Source organism: Schistocerca serialis, chromosome 1 (genome assembly GCF_023864345.2).
Source record: "Schistocerca serialis cubense isolate TAMUIC-IGC-003099 chromosome 1, iqSchSeri2.2, whole genome shotgun sequence".
In the NCBI taxonomy this organism is placed as follows: Eukaryota; Metazoa; Arthropoda; class Insecta; order Orthoptera; family Acrididae; genus Schistocerca; species Schistocerca serialis.
The window spans coordinates 487,391,366-487,411,996 of record NC_064638.1 but is presented as its reverse complement, the minus strand read 5'-3'; the positions used below and the strand labels follow the sequence as shown (position 1 = coordinate 487,411,996).

General features: G+C 41.1%; 1 protein-coding gene across 2 annotated transcripts in view; it reads right to left on the bottom strand.

The window, feature by feature from the left end:
• Window positions 1-20,631, bottom strand: part of LOC126473806 (coatomer subunit gamma) — a 107,942-nt gene that overhangs the window by 71,418 nt on the left and 15,893 nt on the right. For both annotated transcript variants that reach the window (XM_050101109.1, XM_050101118.1), the window contains exon 6: window positions 3,311-3,568. In XM_050101109.1, coding sequence (XP_049957066.1) covers window positions 3,311-3,568 — 258 coding nt within the window. The remainder of the gene's footprint in view (window positions 1-3,310; window positions 3,569-20,631) is intronic.

Here is a 20,631-nt window from a genome sequence, read left to right as displayed (position 1 = left end):
ACTGGAAAACATGATGGACCATTATATGGTAAGATTAATATTACTCTGATTACCATTTACTATTGCTTTTATTTCATTAATTTGCATCTCTTAATTCACTCTTGTATTTAGTCCAGAGAAAACATTAGCCGACTTCATGTTAAGCAAGAGCAGCTGAAGATTGTGGACACTACTTTTATGCCCTTTGAAATGAACGAGCAGCACTTCATATTAAGAAGCTAAACTGATATTTAAGGAATTAACAGCTGTCAATGACTCTTCCGAAATGCTTGTTAAATTAGTGCAAGATTTTCATGGAAAAATGTTCAAATGTGTATGTATTCCAAAGGGACCAAACTGCTGAGGTCAGTGGTCCCTAGATTTACACACTACTTAAAAACTAATTTACAATAAGAACACCACACACACCCATGCCCAAGGGAGGACTTTAATATCCAGTGGGAGGGACCACGCAGTTCGTGACATGGCGCATCAAACCATGCAGCCACTACGCGAGGCATTTTCATGGACTATTGACAGTAGGTGAGGAGCAAAAGGAATTGTATGTGTTGTGCTCAAGATCAGTGCAGACTATACCTAGATTAAAAGAAACAAACACTGAAAGCAATACTCTTAAGAATACTAAACACACCCTAAAAAGCAAAAAGGTATTCAACTTTAATTTTATGCACTCATCAATAAATTTTACACAAAAGCTAACATTCCCAACATTTAAAATTTGTCACTCTAGTCAGCATGGGTTAAGTCATTCTACTGACATGAAACTTTTCTCCAGAGGAAATCTAACCAAACAGAAAACATTTAAGGGGCGAGTGTAAAATTTTTTGAAAAAATATACCGTATTTACTCGAATCTAAGCCACACTTTTTTTTGGTGTTTTTGTAATCCAAAAAACTGCCTGCAGCTTAGAATCGAGTGCAAAGTAAGCGGAAGTTCTGAAAAATGTTGGTAGGTGCCACAACTAACTTCTGCCATCGAATATATGTAGCACTGCACTGGCATGCTTTGCAGGCACAAAGATAAATACTGGCGCCAAAACCTACGCGTCAGGAAAAAAAAAAAGTGGAAGATAAGCTTTCTTCTCCGCCCCGAGTTTCAACCACTGCATTTTATACATTATCCAACGAAGTAAATACAAATTCTGTATTGTTCATCTTCGAATGTAGCATCATTTCAATGTACTACAAAAATCCAACTGGCAAGACTGTTTGGGATGTTTGTCAATATGGCCAACTCTACGTTCTGAATTTTTTCCTACCTGTGAGAAGAGATGGTTGCTTATAGGAACTTTTATGAATTGTGAATCACATGCAGTATTCTCTTCGCCATAAGAATAATACAAATATAAACATTTTGCCATGTATTCTTTAGTGTTTGCTGCTATTTCATTTAAATCCCGTCTGCCTAATAAACTACGAAACCAGGGTGAGACAACAGCAAACGCGGAAGAATATAATATCATGTCATGTTTATATTTGTATTATTCTTATGCCTAATAGTGATACAGTCAGAAATGAAGCACGGCAACTGACTAGATTTTTACATCTAAGATGACTCTAATTTCTATGCAGAATGTAATATACTAAAGAGGCGTCTGCAAAGATTTTCAAATGGAGAAACATTTTTGCTAAACTCTCGTTCCGAACGTCTTCTATCATAAGCAGTCTATTATTTGGTTCTTGTTGATCATTATCAAAGAAGGCATCAGTATAAGTAACAACAAATAGCAGTCTCTTGCCATTGTTTTGCTAATGAGACAATTCCTCTCTTTTTTTATTGTACGCTGCGGTAGCGCGCACAAAAGCAAGCCATGCTGCGAGCGGGGACAGGCCCTAAACACTCATTATCAGAATACGACAAACAATTCATGACACAGTACAGTAATGCATTTTCAGCTTAGAGTGACAAACACCTACAACAAAGAGAACGGCACTTACCAGATCAAAGCAAAATAAGCAATCAATTCAAACCAGACGAAGCACGTGAAAAAGGAAAGGTACCCGTATATAAATATGGACGGAGCGCATGACGCATAGCAATGGCTACTTAGTAAAGCGTAACTGCTAAATTTATGACTCGAACCGAAGCTACTGTAGCTGTATCGTCATTCATTCGACCTAAATTGTGTCTCATATCACAATGGACCAACTTTGTTTCGATTTCGAGGTGTGAACTAAAACTTCTCTCCCCCCTTGAATTTCGAGTCTCAAATTTCAGGTGCAGCTTAGATTCGGGAATTTTTTTTTTTTTTTCTCCTTGATTTCGAGTCTCATTTTTCACGTGCGGCTTGGATTCGAGTAAATACAGTAAAATAAATAAATACATTCAGGCAAAATAAAGGACACCCTAACTGATACAGACTATATAAAAATGACTGATTTGAGTGGTATGTCAAGCACAATTTTTCCTGTTTTGTCCTTAATCCTGTGCTTGCATAAAGAGAGAAGGGAACAGAAAGGATGTAAAACAGGAAACAGTTTCTGTCTAATATATGCACATGTCTAATACATGCACACACTAAGAAGACTGCAATAAGGTGGCTAATGGGAGTAGCTGACTCAATACGAACTAAATAACCTGGATGGATATTGATCACTTTGCAGTTGTTATCAACTTTAGCTCACAGATGACACTATGTTTAGGGCAGGTAACACATCAATATGTATGATAATTTCAAACTCAGTTACAGATAACATTTCAGCTTCATTAACTCAAGTGTCATATCTACATCTTCGTAGGTGTAAACATAACGTATATAGTGTTGTCTACATGCTAAGGTACGCTGCATTCTGTACCAGATGATGTCATTCAGATTCTTTCAGTTCGGCAACTCCCATTATCTTATTGAGTGTCTTCTAACGTGTATAGTAGATTTAGATTACTGTCTGTCTATTATAGGCTCGGATTGTTGAAAGTAAAAATGTGGTATTTCACAATAACAGACTTTTACATACTCTTTATTCAACAATCAAGTGTTCAGTATGAACAACTATGATGATCAAAAAATTTCAAGATGATAAAATATGTTGAGACAATACATACTTTGGTGGGTTTGTATATTGTGACAAACAGTATTGAAAAAACTCAATTCTTCAAAGACGCTATAGACATTATTGAAGTGATATCACATACAGTTTGAACACTGTTCTGTGCTCTTAAATTATTTGTGTCCAGTGAGCTATGTTGAATCTTACATTACATGGAATTAAGAATTAAAATTTATAAAGTGAATTCATTTATCACAAGACAGTCTCACAACCTTTGTAATACTGAAAACAATTTTCCTAATCCAATGACTTGCACAACTTACCTTGTTGAGTGTTCTGACAGCTGCAAATCGGAGTGTTGGCTTTGGACTGGAACAAAAGAGTTGCAGCACACCTACAGCTGGTGCAAGTTCCCTGGAGGTTGTGCGACGGAGGTTGACAATGGCATGGGCTGCCTCATAAATTACCATTTCAGATTTATGTCGCAGGCATGAATCAATAAATTCAAGCAAAGGTGAATCTGAAGATCCACCACTGCCCACACTATCTTCTTCTTCCAACAATTTGCATGCAATACGTATCTGAAACAAAAGGTGGTTTAATAAAATAAAATTGTGTAGTCGTCTTCAGTAAGAAGACTGATTTAACTCAGCTGTTTATCCAGTTCATCTCTGCAAAACTACCACAATCTACATCTATTTGAACATGCTTATTGTATTCAAGTCTGTGTCCCTCTACAACCCCCCTCCCCCCAAACACACACACTTCCTTCCATGACAAAAACTGTAATTTCTTGCTCCCTCAGGAAGCATCCTATCACCAGATTCCTTCTTTTAGTCAAGCTATGTCATATATTTCTTTCTCCCAAGTACATTTAGTGCATCCTCATTTGTTATTCTTTCTACCTATCTAATCTTCAGCGTTCTTACATAGCACCACATTTCAAAACTTCTACTCTCTTCTTTGTCTGAACTGCCTCTCATTCATGTTTCACTTCCATACAAGGCAAATACAGTCAAAGAAAATTTCCTAAAACTTAATTTTTTTTCAATGTTAACAAATTTCTCTTTTTTCAGGAATGCTTTCTTGCTGTTGCCAGTCTACTTTTCACATCCTCTCTACTTTGTCCATGATCAATTATTTTGCTGCTCAAATAGCAAAACTCATCAGCTATATTACGTGTCACATTTTCTAATCTAATTTCCTCAGCACCCTGTGATTTAATTTGATTACACTGCATAACAGATGTTTTGCTTTTGTTAATGTTCATGCTGTAATTCCAGTTCAACTGCTCTTCAAAGTAATTTGCCATCTATGACAGAATTACAATGTCACTCGCAAACCTCCACAGCTTGCTCAGTGTACAGACTGCAGAACATTAGGGATGGGTTACAATCCTGTCTCACTGCATTCTCAATCACTGCTTTCCTTCATGTCCTTCGACTCCTGTAACTGATGTCTGGTTTCTGTACAAATTTTAAATAATCTTTTGATCTCTCTATTTCATCCCTGCTACCTTCAGAATTTCAAAGTACAGTCAATAATGTCAAAACCTTTCTCTGAGTCCATAAATACTGTAAATGTAGGTTTGCTTTTTGTTAACCTACCTTCTAAGATTATTTGTAAGGTCAATATTGCCTCGTGTGCTCTTACTTTTCTCCAAATCCGTATCTATCTTCCCAAAGGTCACCTTCTAACAGTTTTTTTTTTTTTTTTTCAGTTTCCTGTAAATAATTCATGTCAATATTTTACCACCATGACTTATTATACTGATGGTTCAGTAGTATTCACAACTGTCCACACCCACCTTCTTTGGAAATGGAAAATTACATTCTTCCTGAAGTCAGAGTGTTTTTATTCTGCCTCATGTATCTTGTGCACCAAATGAAATAACTGTGTCACGGCTGGCTCTCCCAAGGATCTCACTAATTTGGAGCATGCGTTGTCTACTACAGAGGCCTTCCTGAATATTTCTTGGTATTCTGCAGGGTGGCATCGCCCAAAAGGCACGATATTTTGACAAGCCAACTTCTTGCCATCTTTAGGTGTACCCGCAGTCTCATTGATCTCTGATGGATGCTGACTATATATCGTCTGTCCACCTCCTGCAACCTCTGTCTCGGTGCCTCTGTGTGGTCTGTGGCTGGTGGCAGGGGAAGTGTGGTGCTCGGTGGTGGGGCAAGCATGGAGCAGGCCATGCCAGATCACGAACCACAGTCCTTTCGCATTCGCAGCTGCTTGCAGATCTCAGCTGCAGTGTTGACAATGTGTCTTCTTTAGATGTCTTAACTGCAGCGGATTTCCTTGTAAACTCATGATGTGATTTCATCATACTCAAGGCTGGATCCTAGGTCCTACTTAGCTGAAAGTCACTGTCACACAATCCCCAGAGGGTATTCAACTGCTGCAACACCTTTATGCCATCGTAGCACATTTCATGTGCATGGAAGATGCACTGTTCTGCCATGGCAGACATTGTCGGCTGTACATTGTCTGTGGGGTGTTTACGTTCAGTGCATCTCTCCTGTACTGTCCAGATGGCCTGACCTACATATATTTTCCCACACAAGCAAGGGATGCGGTAAACACCTGGTTTCTAGAGACCTACGTCATATTTTACTGATCCTAATAAGGTTTTAGTCTTGCATGGAGGGCAAAACACGCACCTGACATTGTGTTTTTGGAGTATTCTGCCAATCTCTGCCAATATGTTCCTGACGTGGTACAATCACTGATGGAGTCACTTTGTCTTTGTTCTCACCAGGCTGCTATCTCGGTTTCTTCGATCTAAGGGCACATTTTATCTGGCAGCTGTACTAACTGTTCGTGCGGAAGACTGCCTGTACGTGCTGCAATTCAGCTGCCAAGTTTTCACGATCTGAGGTTTTGCGTGCTCTGTGTACCAGTGTGTCTAGGAAACCTCACTGCGAAGGAGCACGACAGCTGGAGGCATGCAGGCACAAATCTGTATGTGTCAGTTTATGGTAGAACCTGTTCTAGTGTGCCATCTGGTCTTAGCTTGACGAGCACATCCAGAAATAGAAGCTGGTTGTTTTCTTCTACTTCTATCGTGAACTTGATAGTGTAGTGAAGTGAATTCAAGTTCTGCAGAAAGCCTTGTAGGTGATGTCATCCGTGTGACCACATTGTATCGCCTACATTCTGGAAAAACAAGAGGGGTTGTACACTGCTGACTCCAGATCTTGTTTCCACTTGGGGTCTTTCTATGCTTCATCAAATTCTTCTTATAGTATCATATCTCATATTCACATACTTCTTCTTTGTATAAAAGTATAAAATTGTCCTCAAGTTTGTTTCCTTATGTAGGCTCTCTATATCCACCAATGAACCAAAACATTAAGACCACCTGTTTAATAGTGTGTTGGTCCACTTTTCAAACACAGTACAGCAGTGCTACTAATTGGCATGCGTTCTACAAGTCCTTGACTGGTTTCTAAAGAATGTGCCACCAGATGTCTATTCACAGGTCACTAAATTCCCACAAATTACAGTATGGTTATTTGTGGGCACACAGCTGGTTCCCAATGAGTGTTCCAGTGGGTACAGATAAAGGGCATTTTTCTGGCTAAGACATCAATGAGACTTATGCTCCTCAAACCACTGCAGTACAATTCTGCCCTTGTGCCGTGGAGAGCCATGCTGCTGGAAGATGTCATTGCCAGTATAGAAGACTTCAGCTGTGGAGGAATGCAGGTATTTCTCGATAATCTTAATGTAATTCGCTGCTGTCGTGGTGTCTGAGTACTACCGTAGGACCCATAGAAGTCCCAACAGAATGTACCCCCTAACATAATTCTGCTTTCACCAGCCTGCATCTGTGGTGTGGTGCATGGATCAAGCAGCCATTCACCTGGAAGACAGTGTGTAAGGACCCAATCATTCAACAGGCAACATGTTTGTATCGATCCACGGTGAAAAGTTGGTAGTGCTGGGCCTACTGCAATCATAACTAACAAAGTTGTTGGGTCAACACAGGTCATGTGATATGGAGTTCTACGTTCAACAATGGCCTTTGAATTGTGTGCTTTGAAACACTTGTGCCTGCACCAGCATTGCCATCTGTCAACCTGGATTACACTGCAGGGGATCCTGTGACTGCTACATTTTGTGATGAGATGTGGACATACCAATACCATCAGTCTATTCAAATCTTCACCATCCTTCAACCACTTTCCATAGCTGCTCACGACAGTAGTACACAAACAGTAGTCCAGGTTCACCGTTTCAAAGATTTTTGTTTCCAGTCTTGCCACAACAATGTGCTTTGTCAAAACCACTTATATCAGTGGATTTCTTTATTGTAATGACTGCCCTCCTGCCTCTCTTCTGCTAACATTCTTTCCTCATTGTGCCTCATGCCTGCAACACCACAAGGAGGCACTGAACACTGCGGTGGATAGTGGTCATAATGTTTTGGCTCGTCAGTGTATATGCCTTCTACCTTTCCGCTTTACCTTCTTTGCTTAGTACTGGCTTGCCATTTGAGTTTTTAATAACCACACAGCTTATCTTTTCTTCGAAAGTTCCTTTAATTTTTCTATAGGCGGCATCAATCTTCCCCCTAGATGTGCACTCTTCCACAGCCTTGCATTTGTTTTCTAGCCATCCTTGCATTGCCATTTTGCAATTTCTGTTAATCATATTTTTAGGGTTCTGTACCTTATTTGTAAAAACAGAACCATTATTGGATCACTTTGTTGCCTGTGTGTGTGTGTGTGTGTGTGTGTGTGTGTGTGTGTGTGTGTGTGTGTGTGTGTCCGTCCGATTGTTAAGAACTCTTTTTCTCAGGAACGTGCGGACGCACGATTCCGTGGCAGTGTAAAAATTCTATGTCAATATGTTGAAAAGATTTGACCATTTATGTCACATTTTAAAACTTGTAAACTCATTCATCCAAACCTACAGGGCACTTCCCATTGACCTAGAATCATGAAATTTGGTACAAAGCAATGTTTCATGCTACAAGTAAAGGAAAACATCTGAAAATTGTTAATTTAATTATATCACACAAAAATATTCTTTTATCATTTTTTATCCATCTCTTTGTATGTCTGTCCATCTTTTAAGACCCCTTTTTCTCTGAAACAGGTTGGCATATCAAGTTCAAATTTAAGTCACCACTTTTGGTGATGTAAGAAAATTAATCTTATAATACAATGCAATCAAAAGATTTTGTCATTTATGTCACATATTTTGATACCAGCAAACTCACTCATGAAAACCCGTAGGATACTTCCCGTTGACCCAGAATCATGAAATTCGGCAAGATGCAAAGTTTCTTAGTACAAGTAAAGTAAGAAATATGAAACTTACTGAACTGTAATTGTATCACATAAAAAATATCTTTTTGCCATTTGAACATATATGGAAATCACCATCCATCAAAAGCATAATATGTGAACATTACTGCATGTACACATAAAACATAAGCAGTTGTCATGTTTTAATAATTAAATAAAAAATGTTTTAAATCATCTTTCTCTAAATATATAAATTGAGGTTCCCAGCTCCCCTCTTTTTGTATGTCAGAGATGGTTTGAGGAATTACCGTAGCGACTTCGATATAGTCTTGGAATTCTCTGGACCAATATCTTGTCAGCATTGATGTTGACAGCCAGCAAAAATTGTTCAGATTTTCGATTCCTAGGTTGGATGAACTGTACATACACATAATTAAATTTGTACAGAACCCTCAGTGTGCAAGTCCTACTTGCAATTGCCCAATTTTTCCATGTTTCCTTCCACCTGCTTCATTTGCTGCATTTTTATATTTCATTCTTTTACCAATTAAATTCAATATTTCCTATGTTATTTGGAGAATTATACTAAGTATTGTCTCTGGGCCTTTGTGATCCCATGCTGTCTTCTTATTTCATCTCTATTTGTCTTTATTGTATTCCCCCCCCCCCCCCCCCCCCGGTCCCTCCCCCTCCCAGCTTCAGTCCAATGTTGCCTAATGTTCCCTCTGCAACATTTAACAACCTCTCTGTTCTTCAATTTATCAATGTCCCATCACCTTAATTTCCTACATTTTTTTAAATTTCAGTTTTAATTTCCAATTCATAACCAACAAATTGTGGTCAGACTACACATCTTGCCTTACAAATGTCTTAAAATCCGGTTTTAAAATATCTGTATTACCATTATACAATCAATCTAAAACATTCCTGTGGCCCCACATATCTTCTTTCACGATTCTGAAATCAGTGTTAGCGATGATTAAATTATGCTCTATGCAAAATTCTACCACACAGAATCCTCTATCATTTCTTTCCCCAGCTCACGTTCTCCTAATGTTTTTCATTCCCTTTGTTTTCTTACAGTAGACATCCATTCACCCGTCACAAATTTTCATCTCCCGTAACTACCTGAATAGTTTCCATCAATCTCTTCACCATCCGTGGGGCTAGTTGGTATATAAACTTTTACTAATGTGGTGGGTGTTGTCTTCATGTCTTTCTTGGCTATGATAATGCGTTTACGATGCTGCTCATGGTAGCTTCTCCACATTCCTATTTTCTTATTCATTATTAATTTTCTTATTCATTATAAGACTAACTCCTGTATTACCTTTATTTGATTTTATGTTGTGGCCCTTTACTGATGTTTCCCGAAGTTCTGTCATACTGGCACCGTACTACGTTAAATCTCTCTACATTTAATTTCAACCTATCCATTTCCTTTTTAAATGCTCTTACCTATCTACACAATTATGGGCCATCTTAGATTCTATGCTCTGACTCATGGCATGCCAGTTTTGATTTTCCTGATGGCTACATGAAATTACTGTGCTATATTAATAGTAATTCTCATATGACGCACAATTGCTTTAATGAATCTTGGTACTCACTGTGACATGTTGTTGTTGTTGTGGTCTTCAGTCCTGAGACTGGTTTGATGCAGCTCTCCATGCTACTCTATCCTGTGCAAGCTTTTTCATCTCCCAGTACCTACTGCAACCTACATCCTTCTGAATCTGCTTAGTGTATTCATCTCTTGGTCTCCCTCTACGATTTTTACCCTCCACGCTGCCCTCCAATACTAAATTGGTGATCCCTTGATGCCTCAGAACATGTCCTACCAACCGATCCCTTCTTCTGGTCAAGTTGTGCCACAAACTTCTCTTCTCCCCAATCCTATTCAATACTTCCTCATTAGTTACGTGATCTACCCATCTAATCTTCAGCATTCTTCTGTAGCACCACATTTCGAAAGCTTCTATTCTCTTCTTGTCCAAACTATTTATCGTCCATGTTTCACTTCCATACATGGCTACACTCCATACGAATACTTTCAGAAATGACTTCCTGACACTTAAATCAATACTGGATGTTAACAAATTTCTCTTCTTCAGAAACGCTTTCCTTGCCATTGCCAGCCTGCATTTTATATCCTCTCTACTTCGACCATCATCAGTTATTTTGCTCCCCAAATAGCAAAACTCCTTTACTACTTTAAGTACCTCATTTCCTAATCTAATTCCCTCAGCATCACCAGACTTAATTAGACTACATTCCATTATCCTTGTTTTGCTTTTGTTGATGTTCATCTTATATCCTCCTTTCAAGACACTGTCCATTCCATTCAACTGCTCTTCCAAGTACTTTGCTGTCTCTGACAGAATTACAATGTCATCGGCGAACCTCAAAGTTTTTATTTCTTCTCCATGAATTTTAATACCTACTCCGAATTTTTCTTTTGTTTCCTTTACTGCTTGCTCAATATACAGATTGAACAACATCGGGGAGAGGCTACAACCCTGTCTTACTCCCTTCCCAACCACTGCTTCCCTTTCATGTCCCTCGACTCTTATAACTGCCATCTGCTTTCTGTACAAATTGTAAATAGCCTTTCGCTCCCTGTATTTTACCCCTGCCACCTTTAGAATTTGAAAGAGAGTATTCCAGTTAACGTTGTCAAAAGCTTTCTCTAAGTCTACAAATGCTAGAAACGTAGGTTTGCCTTTCCTTAATCTTTCTTCTAAGATAAGTCGTAAGGTCAGTATTGCCTCACGTGTTCCAGTGTTTCTACGGAATCCAAACTGATCTTCCCCGAGGTTGGCTTCTACTACTTTTTCCATTCGTCTGTAAAGAATTCGTGTTAGTATTTTGCAGCTGTGACTTATTAAGCTGATAGTTCGGTAATTTTCACATCTGTCAACACCTGCTTTCTTTGGGATTGGAATTATTATATTCTTCTTGAAGTCTGAGGGTATTTCGCCTGTTTCATACATCTTGCTCACCAGATGGTAGAGTTTTGTCAGGACTGGCTCTCCCACGGCCGTCAGTAGTTCCAATGGAATATTGTCTACTCCGGGGGCCTTGTTTCGACTCAGGTCTTTCAGTGCTCTGTCAAACTCTTCACGCAGTATCGTATCTCCCATTTCATCTTCATCTACATCCTCTTCCATTTCCATAATATTGTCCTCAAGTACATCGCCCTTGTATAGACCCTCTATATACTCCTTCCACCTTTCTGCTTTCCCTTCTTTGCTTAGAACTGGGTTTCCATCTGAGCTCTTGATATTCATACAAGTTGTTCTCTTATCTCCAAAGGTCTCTTTAATTTTCCTGTAGGCGGTATCTATCTTACCCCTAGTGAGATAGGCCTCTACATCCTTACATTTGTCCTCTAGCCATCCCTGCTTAGCCATTTTGCACATCCTGTCGATCTCATTTTTGAGACGTTTGTATTCCTTTTTGCCTGTTTCACTTACTGCATTTTTATATTTTCTCCTTTCATCAATTAAATTCAATATTTCTTCTGTTACCCAAGGATTTCTACTAGCCCTCGTCTTTTTACCTACTTGATCCTCTGCTGCCTTCACTACTTCATCCCTCAAAGCTACCCATTCTTCTTCTACTGTATTTATTTCCCCCATTTCTGTCAATTGCTCCCTTATGCTCTCCCTGAATCTCTGTACAACCTCTGGTTCTTTTAGTTTATCCAGGTCCCATCTCCTTAAATTCCCACCTTTTTGCAATTTCTTCAGTTTTAATCTACAGGTCATAACCAATAGATTGTGGTCAGAGTCCACATCTGCCCCTGGAAATGTCTTACAATTTAAAACCTGGTTCCTAAATCTCTGTCTTACCATTATATAATCTATCTGATACCTTTTAGTATCTCCAGGGTTCTTCCATGTATACAACCTTCTTTCATGATTCTTAAACCAAGTGTTAGTTATGATTATGTTGTGCTCTGTGCAAAATTCTACCAGGCGGCTTCCTCTTTCATTTCTGTCCCCCAATCCATATTCACCTACTATGTTTCCTTCTCTCCCTTTTCCTACACTCGAATTCCAGTCACCCATGACTATTAAATTTTCGTCTCCCTCCACAATCTGAATAATTTCTTTTATTTCATCATACATTTCTTCAATTTCTTCGTCATCTGCAGAGCTAGTTGGCATATAAACTTGTACTACTGTAGTAGGTGTGGGCTTCGTATCTATCTTGGCCACAATAATGCGTTCACTATGCTGTTTGTAGTAGCTTACCCGCATTCCTATTTTCCTATTCATTATTAAACCTACTCCTGCATTCCCCCTATTTGATTTTGTGTTTATAACCCTGTAGTCACCTGACCAGAAGTCTTGTTCCTCCTGCCACCGAACTTCACTCATTCCCACTATATCTAACTTCAACCTATCCATTTCCCTTTTTAAATTTTCTAACCTACCTGCCCGATTAAGGGATCTGACATTCCACGCTCCGATCCGTAGAACGCCAGTTTTCTTTCTCCTGATAACGACATCCTCTTGAGTAGTCCCCGCCCGGAGATCCGAATGGGGGACTATTTTACCTCCGGAATATTTTACCCAAGAGGACGCCATCATCATGTAATCATACAGTAAAGCTGCATGCCCTCGGGAAAAATTACGGCTGTAGTTTCCCCTTGCTTTCAGCCGTTCGCAGTACCAGCACAGCAAGGCCGTTTTGGTTATTGTTACAAGGCCAGATCAGTCAATCATCCAGACTGTTGCCCTTGCAACTACTGAAAAGGCTGCTGCCCCTCTTCAGGAACCACACGTTTGTCTGGCCTCTCAACAGATACCCCTCCGTTGTGGTTGCACCTACGGTACGGCTATCTGTATCGCTGAGGCACGCAAGCCTCCCCACCAACGGCAAGGTCCATGGTTCATGGGGGGACTGTGACATGTACAGATAAATAAAATGTACGTTGTGTAACACATTACACCAGCAAACTAAGAGAATACACTTACAGATAATAATTGTGACCTACAAGAATGCATAGCAATGAAATGACATCAGTGCCGAAAGATGATGAACAGCAAGCAAATTACATAGTTAAAAGTTTCACTCCAATATAATTAAATCACTGTCAATCATTATTTCTTAAGTGATGATGATGTGTGAAACCAGCTTCTACAAAGAGGAATTTGATAACCTGCCTGCTATATTATTTCTGTACATTGGAAGCCATTTGGGTCCAGTCTGTGCCAAACGCATTAAATGTGTAAATCAAGTAAGCACCTCATCCTATTATGTTGTAGAGAATACCAGGGCATTCTGTAAATAGTGTAACGAAAATCACAGCTTTGTCCTTTACAGTCCACTAGGTATATGTATAAATATCTATAATTTGTGACAACAGTAACACTTTTTGATGATGTCTTCTTGTCATGTCATCATGTTCACTGAGTTTGATGCTAAAAAACATGTTCGATAAAAAGGTTTCAGGGCCACTAGAAGCGGCCACTGATGTATGTAAGGACTTCAGAAAGTTTTATTTGTCGTCCATGAGGAGACCACTGCCGAACAAGAGTGGTGCATTGTCAGAAGAGAGTACATGTTCTCCATTTCCCGCAGACGTAGTTCTGCTGTGGCATTGAGAACAGGTGCATTACAGTGTTTATGTGTAATGGCATGGCAACTGGAAATGTACTCCAAAGTTGAAGTATGAGGGACAGTACTACTATTGTGAGCAAAATGTCTAAATTCCACACAGAGTCACCAAAAAATTCTGGTGGTACATGGACCAAATTCAATTTCATGTCCGGCCACAGTGAGACAATGGCAACAATTCAGCCAAGGCGGCACAGAGATAGGTGAAGCTGATCGGGAAGTCCAGATCTTGCACCATGTGATTACCATCTTTTCAGCAGGCTGAAAGAACACTGGGAGGGAGTGGGCGGCAGGGTGGGAGATGTTCTCTTGATGAGGATGTTAAATGTTTTTTATTCCAGTCTTTGATAACAATATCAATTCTTTTGACGATGACCGGTTTCAGTCAGTAATGACTATCCTCAGATCTACAATATAAAAATATATTCACCTAGTGAGTAGTGTGTCTTTGAACACAATACAGCATTGTGTATCACAATATACTATCACACAACCAGGGAAATGTACAGATAAAATACGGTAAAACGTACCTTTTCTACACCATGTCTTAAAGTGATAAGGGCGTAATGGCATCGTCAAAACACATAAATATACTCAACCCAACATCGTCACATAGATATAAAATAAGGTGTAGAATAGGTCACATCGTCCATACTATCATTTTTGCAGCTTGCTACTGAAGCAAGTAGCTAGCAGACATATGTTTGCCCACATCCTACATAGATGTCGCTACTGCGGGCTTAGATGTAGTCATCACTTACGTAAGAAACATAATCTGATAAAACACATTAGGTAAAAGACATGTAGCAGACTTTTAAATATTGATAACTATTATAGAAACCATGTGTGTTACAATAAAAGACGAATACAGTTATCCATATAAAATTATTAAAAGGAAATATATGAAGATAATAGGTCTGACACTTTTATAGTGAATTTACGGTCAAAAATTAATATATGTAATACATGCCTGCAGCACTTACAAATTACCTATGAAAGATAAAATGTCTACATGACAGCTGAAGAAAAGACAATCAATGATCAGTGCCCTCTGTTGGGTCGGTCGCCAGAATTTTACATAGCTCTTTTTACATTAATGGGTCTACACTGTGGGGTAATCAAAGGAAAACTACCAAAAATTTCTAAAAGTGCCTCATAAGAGTTTATCTGGACACCACCAAAACCATACTTTTTCATATTAGGCGCATTGTGCTGCCACCTACTGCCAGGTTCTCAATATTAGCGACTTCAGTAGTCATTAGACATCCTGAGAGAGCAGAATGGGGCGCTCCGCGGAACTCACCAACTTCGAACATGGTTAGGTGATTGGGTGTCACTTGTGTCATATGACTGTACACAAGATTTCCACATTCCTAAACATCCCTAGGGCCACTGTTTCCGATGTGATAGTGAAGTGGAAACGTGAGGGGACACATACAGCACAAAAGCATACAGGCTGACCTCGTCTGTTGATTGACAGAGACCACCGACAGTTGAAGAGGGTCATGTGTAATAGGCAGGCATCTATCCAGACCATCATAAAGAAATTCCAAATTGCATCACGATCCATTGCAAGTACTATGACAGTTAGGCAGGAGGTGAGAAAACTTGAATTTCAAGGTCAATTGGCTACTCATAGGCCACACATAACACCAGTAAACTCTAAACAATGCCTCGCTTGGTGTAAGGAGTGTAAACAGTGGACAACTGAACAGTGGGAAAACATTGTATGGAGTGATGAATCATGGTACACAACATGGCGATCTGATGGCAGGGTGTGGATGTGGCGAATGCCCAGTGAATGGTGAATGTCATCTGCCAGTGTGTGTAGTGCCCACAGTAAAATTCTGAGGCAGTGGCGCTATGATGTGGTCGTGCGTTTCATGGAGGGGGCTTGCACCCCTTGTTTCTTTTTGCGTGATACTATCACAGCACAGGCCTACATTGATGTTTTAAACACATTCTCGCTTCCCACTGTTTAAGAGCGATTCGGGGATGGCGATTCATCTTTCAACACGATCTCGAGCAACTGTTCACAATGCACGGCCTGTGGTGGCGTGATTATATGACAATAACATTCCTTTAATGGACTGTTAATGGGCTGCCATTCCCCAAGAAATCTTCCAGCACCTGACTGAACGTATGCCTGTGAAAGTGGAAGCTGTCATCAAGGCTAAGGGCGGGCCAACACCCTATTGAATTCCAGAATTACCAATGGAGGGTGCCACGAACTTCTAAGTCATTTTCAGTCAGGTGTCCAGATACTTTTGATCACATAGTCTACCATAACATACAGAAGGGGGGGGGGGGGGGACCTTTTGCCCCTTCAATTGGATTGAGTTACAAATTATTATACACTTTCCTGGATCAATAATATACATTAACCATGTTATATGTGCTAACACAAAACTACCATGTTTTCGTATGTTTTGTTGTAGACTGCAAAAACAACTAAGTCACATGCACCCACGTCACAACTGTAGAAGAAGAAGACAACGAGAGGTGTTACAAATGACTATATGTTAATCCCAATTGATAGAAGAGAAGACAGCTAAAAACAGGAATAGGGAGAAAGGTCTATAAAATATGCCACAGAGAAATGAAGGTCCTGAACTAAAAATTAAATGGCCTTTGCCATAATGCCAGGATGGATAAAAAGTAAAATGCCGTCGACAGCCTGCGCATTGTTCGCTAAAATGGCCAATAAGTCGTACAGCAAACACAACTGAGAATATAAGTAGTTAAAAAAAGGACATTCCATCAGGAATCGGCGGACCATCAAAGGTTGAGCACAATAAGCAAGAAAAGAAAGCTTCCCATTGAGCATGAGCTCCAGGAATTTCGTAGTTTCAACGAAGAGCAGCAGGCCCAAGATGTAAAGACAGTGGAAGACACCAAACGTGGCACCAGAAATTCATACAAATTTTTTTGTCATTGGAAAAACGAAAGCCATTGTTGATGCTCCATGAGTGATGATGATTGAGACATCGCTGAAGATGCCGCTTAATGAGACAAGTCCATGGAGAACTGCAATAGATGGCAAAATCGTCAACGAAAAGGGAGCTGGAGATGCCCGATGGAAGACAGTCCATTATAGGGATAATGGAGATAGTAAAGAGGATGATGTTCAGGACGGAACCCTGAGGCACACCGTTTTCCAGGATAAAGGTGTCCAATAAGGCAGAATCTATCGATACCTTGAAAACTCTGTCTTTTAAAAATTCCTGAAGGAAACGGGATGTGTGTGGCCATGGAAGCCAACTGTGTAGAGAGTACAGAGGATACCAGTCCTCCAGCAGGTGTCGTAGGCTTTCCCAAAATCGAAAAACATGGCCACGGTCTGGGATTTCCACAGAAAACCATTCATGACATGGGTGGACAAAGTGATGAGATTGTCAACTGCAGAGCGGCATCCTCGAATTCACACTGTGCAGTGGTTAGTAAATTACTAGACTCAAGCCATCATACCAGCTGGGCATGAATCATACATTCCATCATCTTGCAAACAGAGCTGGTGAGAGAAATGTGGCAATAGCTAGAAGGAAGGTGTTTATCCTTACCAAGCTTAGGTACGAGTATGAAAGTGGCTTCTTGACAGTGTCTGGGAAATGTGTCCTCTGCCCAGATGCAGTTGTATGTATGAAGCAGAAAGTGCTTGCCCGCAAGAGAAAGGTGCTGCAACATCTAAATGTGAACATCATCTGGCCCTGGGATGGAGGATCGAGATGAAGTGAGAGGATGAGCTAGCTCCCTCTTAGTAAAGGCGGCATTGTAGCACTCACAATTCTGAGAAGAGAAGGGTATCGCCTGAACCTCCTCCACTCATTTCCGATGGAGGAAGGCACGAGATAGTGGCAAGAGCTTGAAACGTTCGCAAATGGCGGCCCAAGGTGTTTGAGATAGCAATAGGGTCCACTATGACATCATCTGCTACTGTCAGGCCGGAAATTGGGGAATCGTGCTTGGTACTGGAGAGCCTTAGGAGGTTGGCCCACATGATGGAAGAGGCAGTGGAACTGTTAAAACAACTAGTGAATGAAATTCAGCTAGCTTTTTTACTATCCCGAAGAATGTGACCACACTGCACACACAACTGTTTATAATGAATGCAGTTTGCCATCATAGGATGACAGTCAAAACTGCAGAGAGCACATCTCCAAGCGTGAATTGTGCCGTGGCACGCCTCAGTCCACTGAGGGACCAGGACACGGTGCAGTAAAGAGAAAATATGAGGAATGGAACGTTCTGCGGTGGTAAGGATAACATTTGTAAAATATTCCACCTGGTCTTCACAACTGGGCAAATAATGTTCATTGAAGGTCGCCAGAGATGAGTAAAGCCTCCATAACTGCCATTTGGGTGTGCACGTAGGTGGGGTAGGTGTCAGCAAGTCGATAGCATACGGGGAATGCTCGCTAGAGTATGTGTCAGAGAGAATGGACCACTTGAGATAGTGGGCAAGCTGGGTAGTGCAGAAGGGTGGGTCCAAGTGGTAATAGGTATGCATGGAGTCTGAAAGGAATGTAGGTGATTCTGTGTTAAAGCAGAGGAGGTTAAGTTGATTGAGGTCAGCCAAAAGGGTACCTCTCGTGCATGTTCTGGGAGGACTCCAAAGGGGATGGTGTGCATTAAAGCCACTAAGCAGCAGAAAGGGATGAGGTAGCTGCCCAATGAGCTGTAGGAAGCCTGCCCTGGCGACTTCAATGATGGAGGGGATGCAAATGGTATAAAGGGAAAAGGTCACATGAGGAAGGAAAAGGCGAGCTGCAACAGCTAGAAGGAAGCAGTCAGGGAGATGGGATGGCTATAACCATCATTCCATATGAACAGCATGAATCCACCCCAAGATGAAATGCCAACCTTGGCGGAAAATCAAAACGGATGGCTCTGAGCACTATGGGACTTAACTTCTGAGGTCATCAGTCCCATCAAAACGGACTGGGAAGAAATGGTGAGAGCTCAAAGCTGTCATGAGGATGCAATTTTGTTTCCTGGAAGCAGAGAATAAGCGGAGATGGCGATTCTAAGAACGACCATAAGTCCTTTTCATTTGATCGAAGGCCATGAACATTCCATTGAACGAGAGTCGCAACGAGGACAGGGGGCGAGGGAAAAAATGAAGGGGTGTCACCTAGGCAGCTGCTGAGCATCAATCTTCAAAGACTCACTGCTACAGGGCACAGAGGCTGAAGGATCCTGCTCCATGAGATCAACAGAGGCGTCAGCATTCTCCCTCTGTCGATCTGCTGAGTCCACAGCAGAAAAATGATTGGCAGTGTGCGCTGGCGACATAGAGGTCAGCCAGGAAAGGGTATCACGTCCCGACGCCATCTAAGAGGATCTCTAAGTCAGCGAAGCAGAAGATCATTTGCCTTTGTTTGACTTCTTGGCTCCCTTCTAGTTGGCAGAGGAAGACTGGGTGGAGCGACATAGGAAGTCTTCGCATGAGTATTCCTTCTGTCATTTCTGGCCTGCTGGTTATGTAGCAGGTGACTTTATCCCAGGAGGCGAATGTCAGGTGGCTTTTTGCACAGCTGAATGAGGAGACAGTGATGCTATCAAGACACTGGGCGACTTAACTATCATAGTGCTGAATTTGAGGTCGCATGTCTGTGTGGCCACATCCTTCATGGAGAGAGATGAGATGTAGCAAGAACAGTAATGTCAGTAAGGCCAGATAGTAGAACACACAGTCTGCGACTAGACAATAACTTCTGAGCAACCGGGTAGGGCAGTTTTTTCTTTACCCACATCTTCTGGACAGCTGGCTCATCGAAATACATTGGACATTCTTGAAAGGAGGCAGCATGGTTGCCATTGCAGTTGATACAACGGACAATCGCCCTCGTGCACATCCCTACCACAGGTTACACATTTGGTCGGCTATCAACAAGACACTTCACTGTGGTTGAAACGATGACACTGGTAGCAGTGAATTGGGTTCGGAATGTACAGTTGGACTGAGATAAATTACAGCCTGCTTTGATCTAGAATGGGAGCACCACTGTATCAAAGGTGAGAAAAAGTGTGTGTGTGTAGGCACTAAGGACACATCTACCTTTTTCATCACTCGATGGACGGCTATGACATGCTGCTCAGGGAGGTAAGATTGGATTTCGGCCTCATTCAGACCACCGAGCAGCCTAGTGTAAGTAATACCACAGGAAGAATTCAGAGTTCTATGGGTCTCTACATGTACAGGATGGTGTTGGAGAAGTGAAGCGGAAAGCAGTTGTGCTTGAGAATCAGAAGTAGTCTCCAAAACCAAAGAGCCATTCCTTAAACGAGAGCAAAATTTCACAACACCTTTCTGAATAAGAAACGGATTTTCCATAGCAAAGGACTGACCGCCTTCGGTACGTGAAACCACAAGGAACCGTGGTGCAGGAGGAGGGTCTTTGAAATGGGAGCTTCATTCTGTTTACATTTGGTAGACATGGACTGCGAAGATGATGACTGGCTCATTGTGAGAAAATCCCCTATGATTGTGAGCACCTCTGACTGCACGCTTCTTCTAACTGGAGCCCCCCTTTACAAGGGGGCGCACTCGTCTTAAGTGATTGTTCACACTTCCCGAACACCTGAAAGAGGTATCAATTGGAAATTTGGGAAGATAGCAGCTCTGGGAATCACCCCTCCCTTAGTCTGGCCTGTACCAGTAGGTACGTGCAAACCCTACCTGTCGACCCAGGGCTGGCTGGGAATTATGCTGGGCATGAATCATACGTTCCATCATATTGCAAACAGAGCTGGTG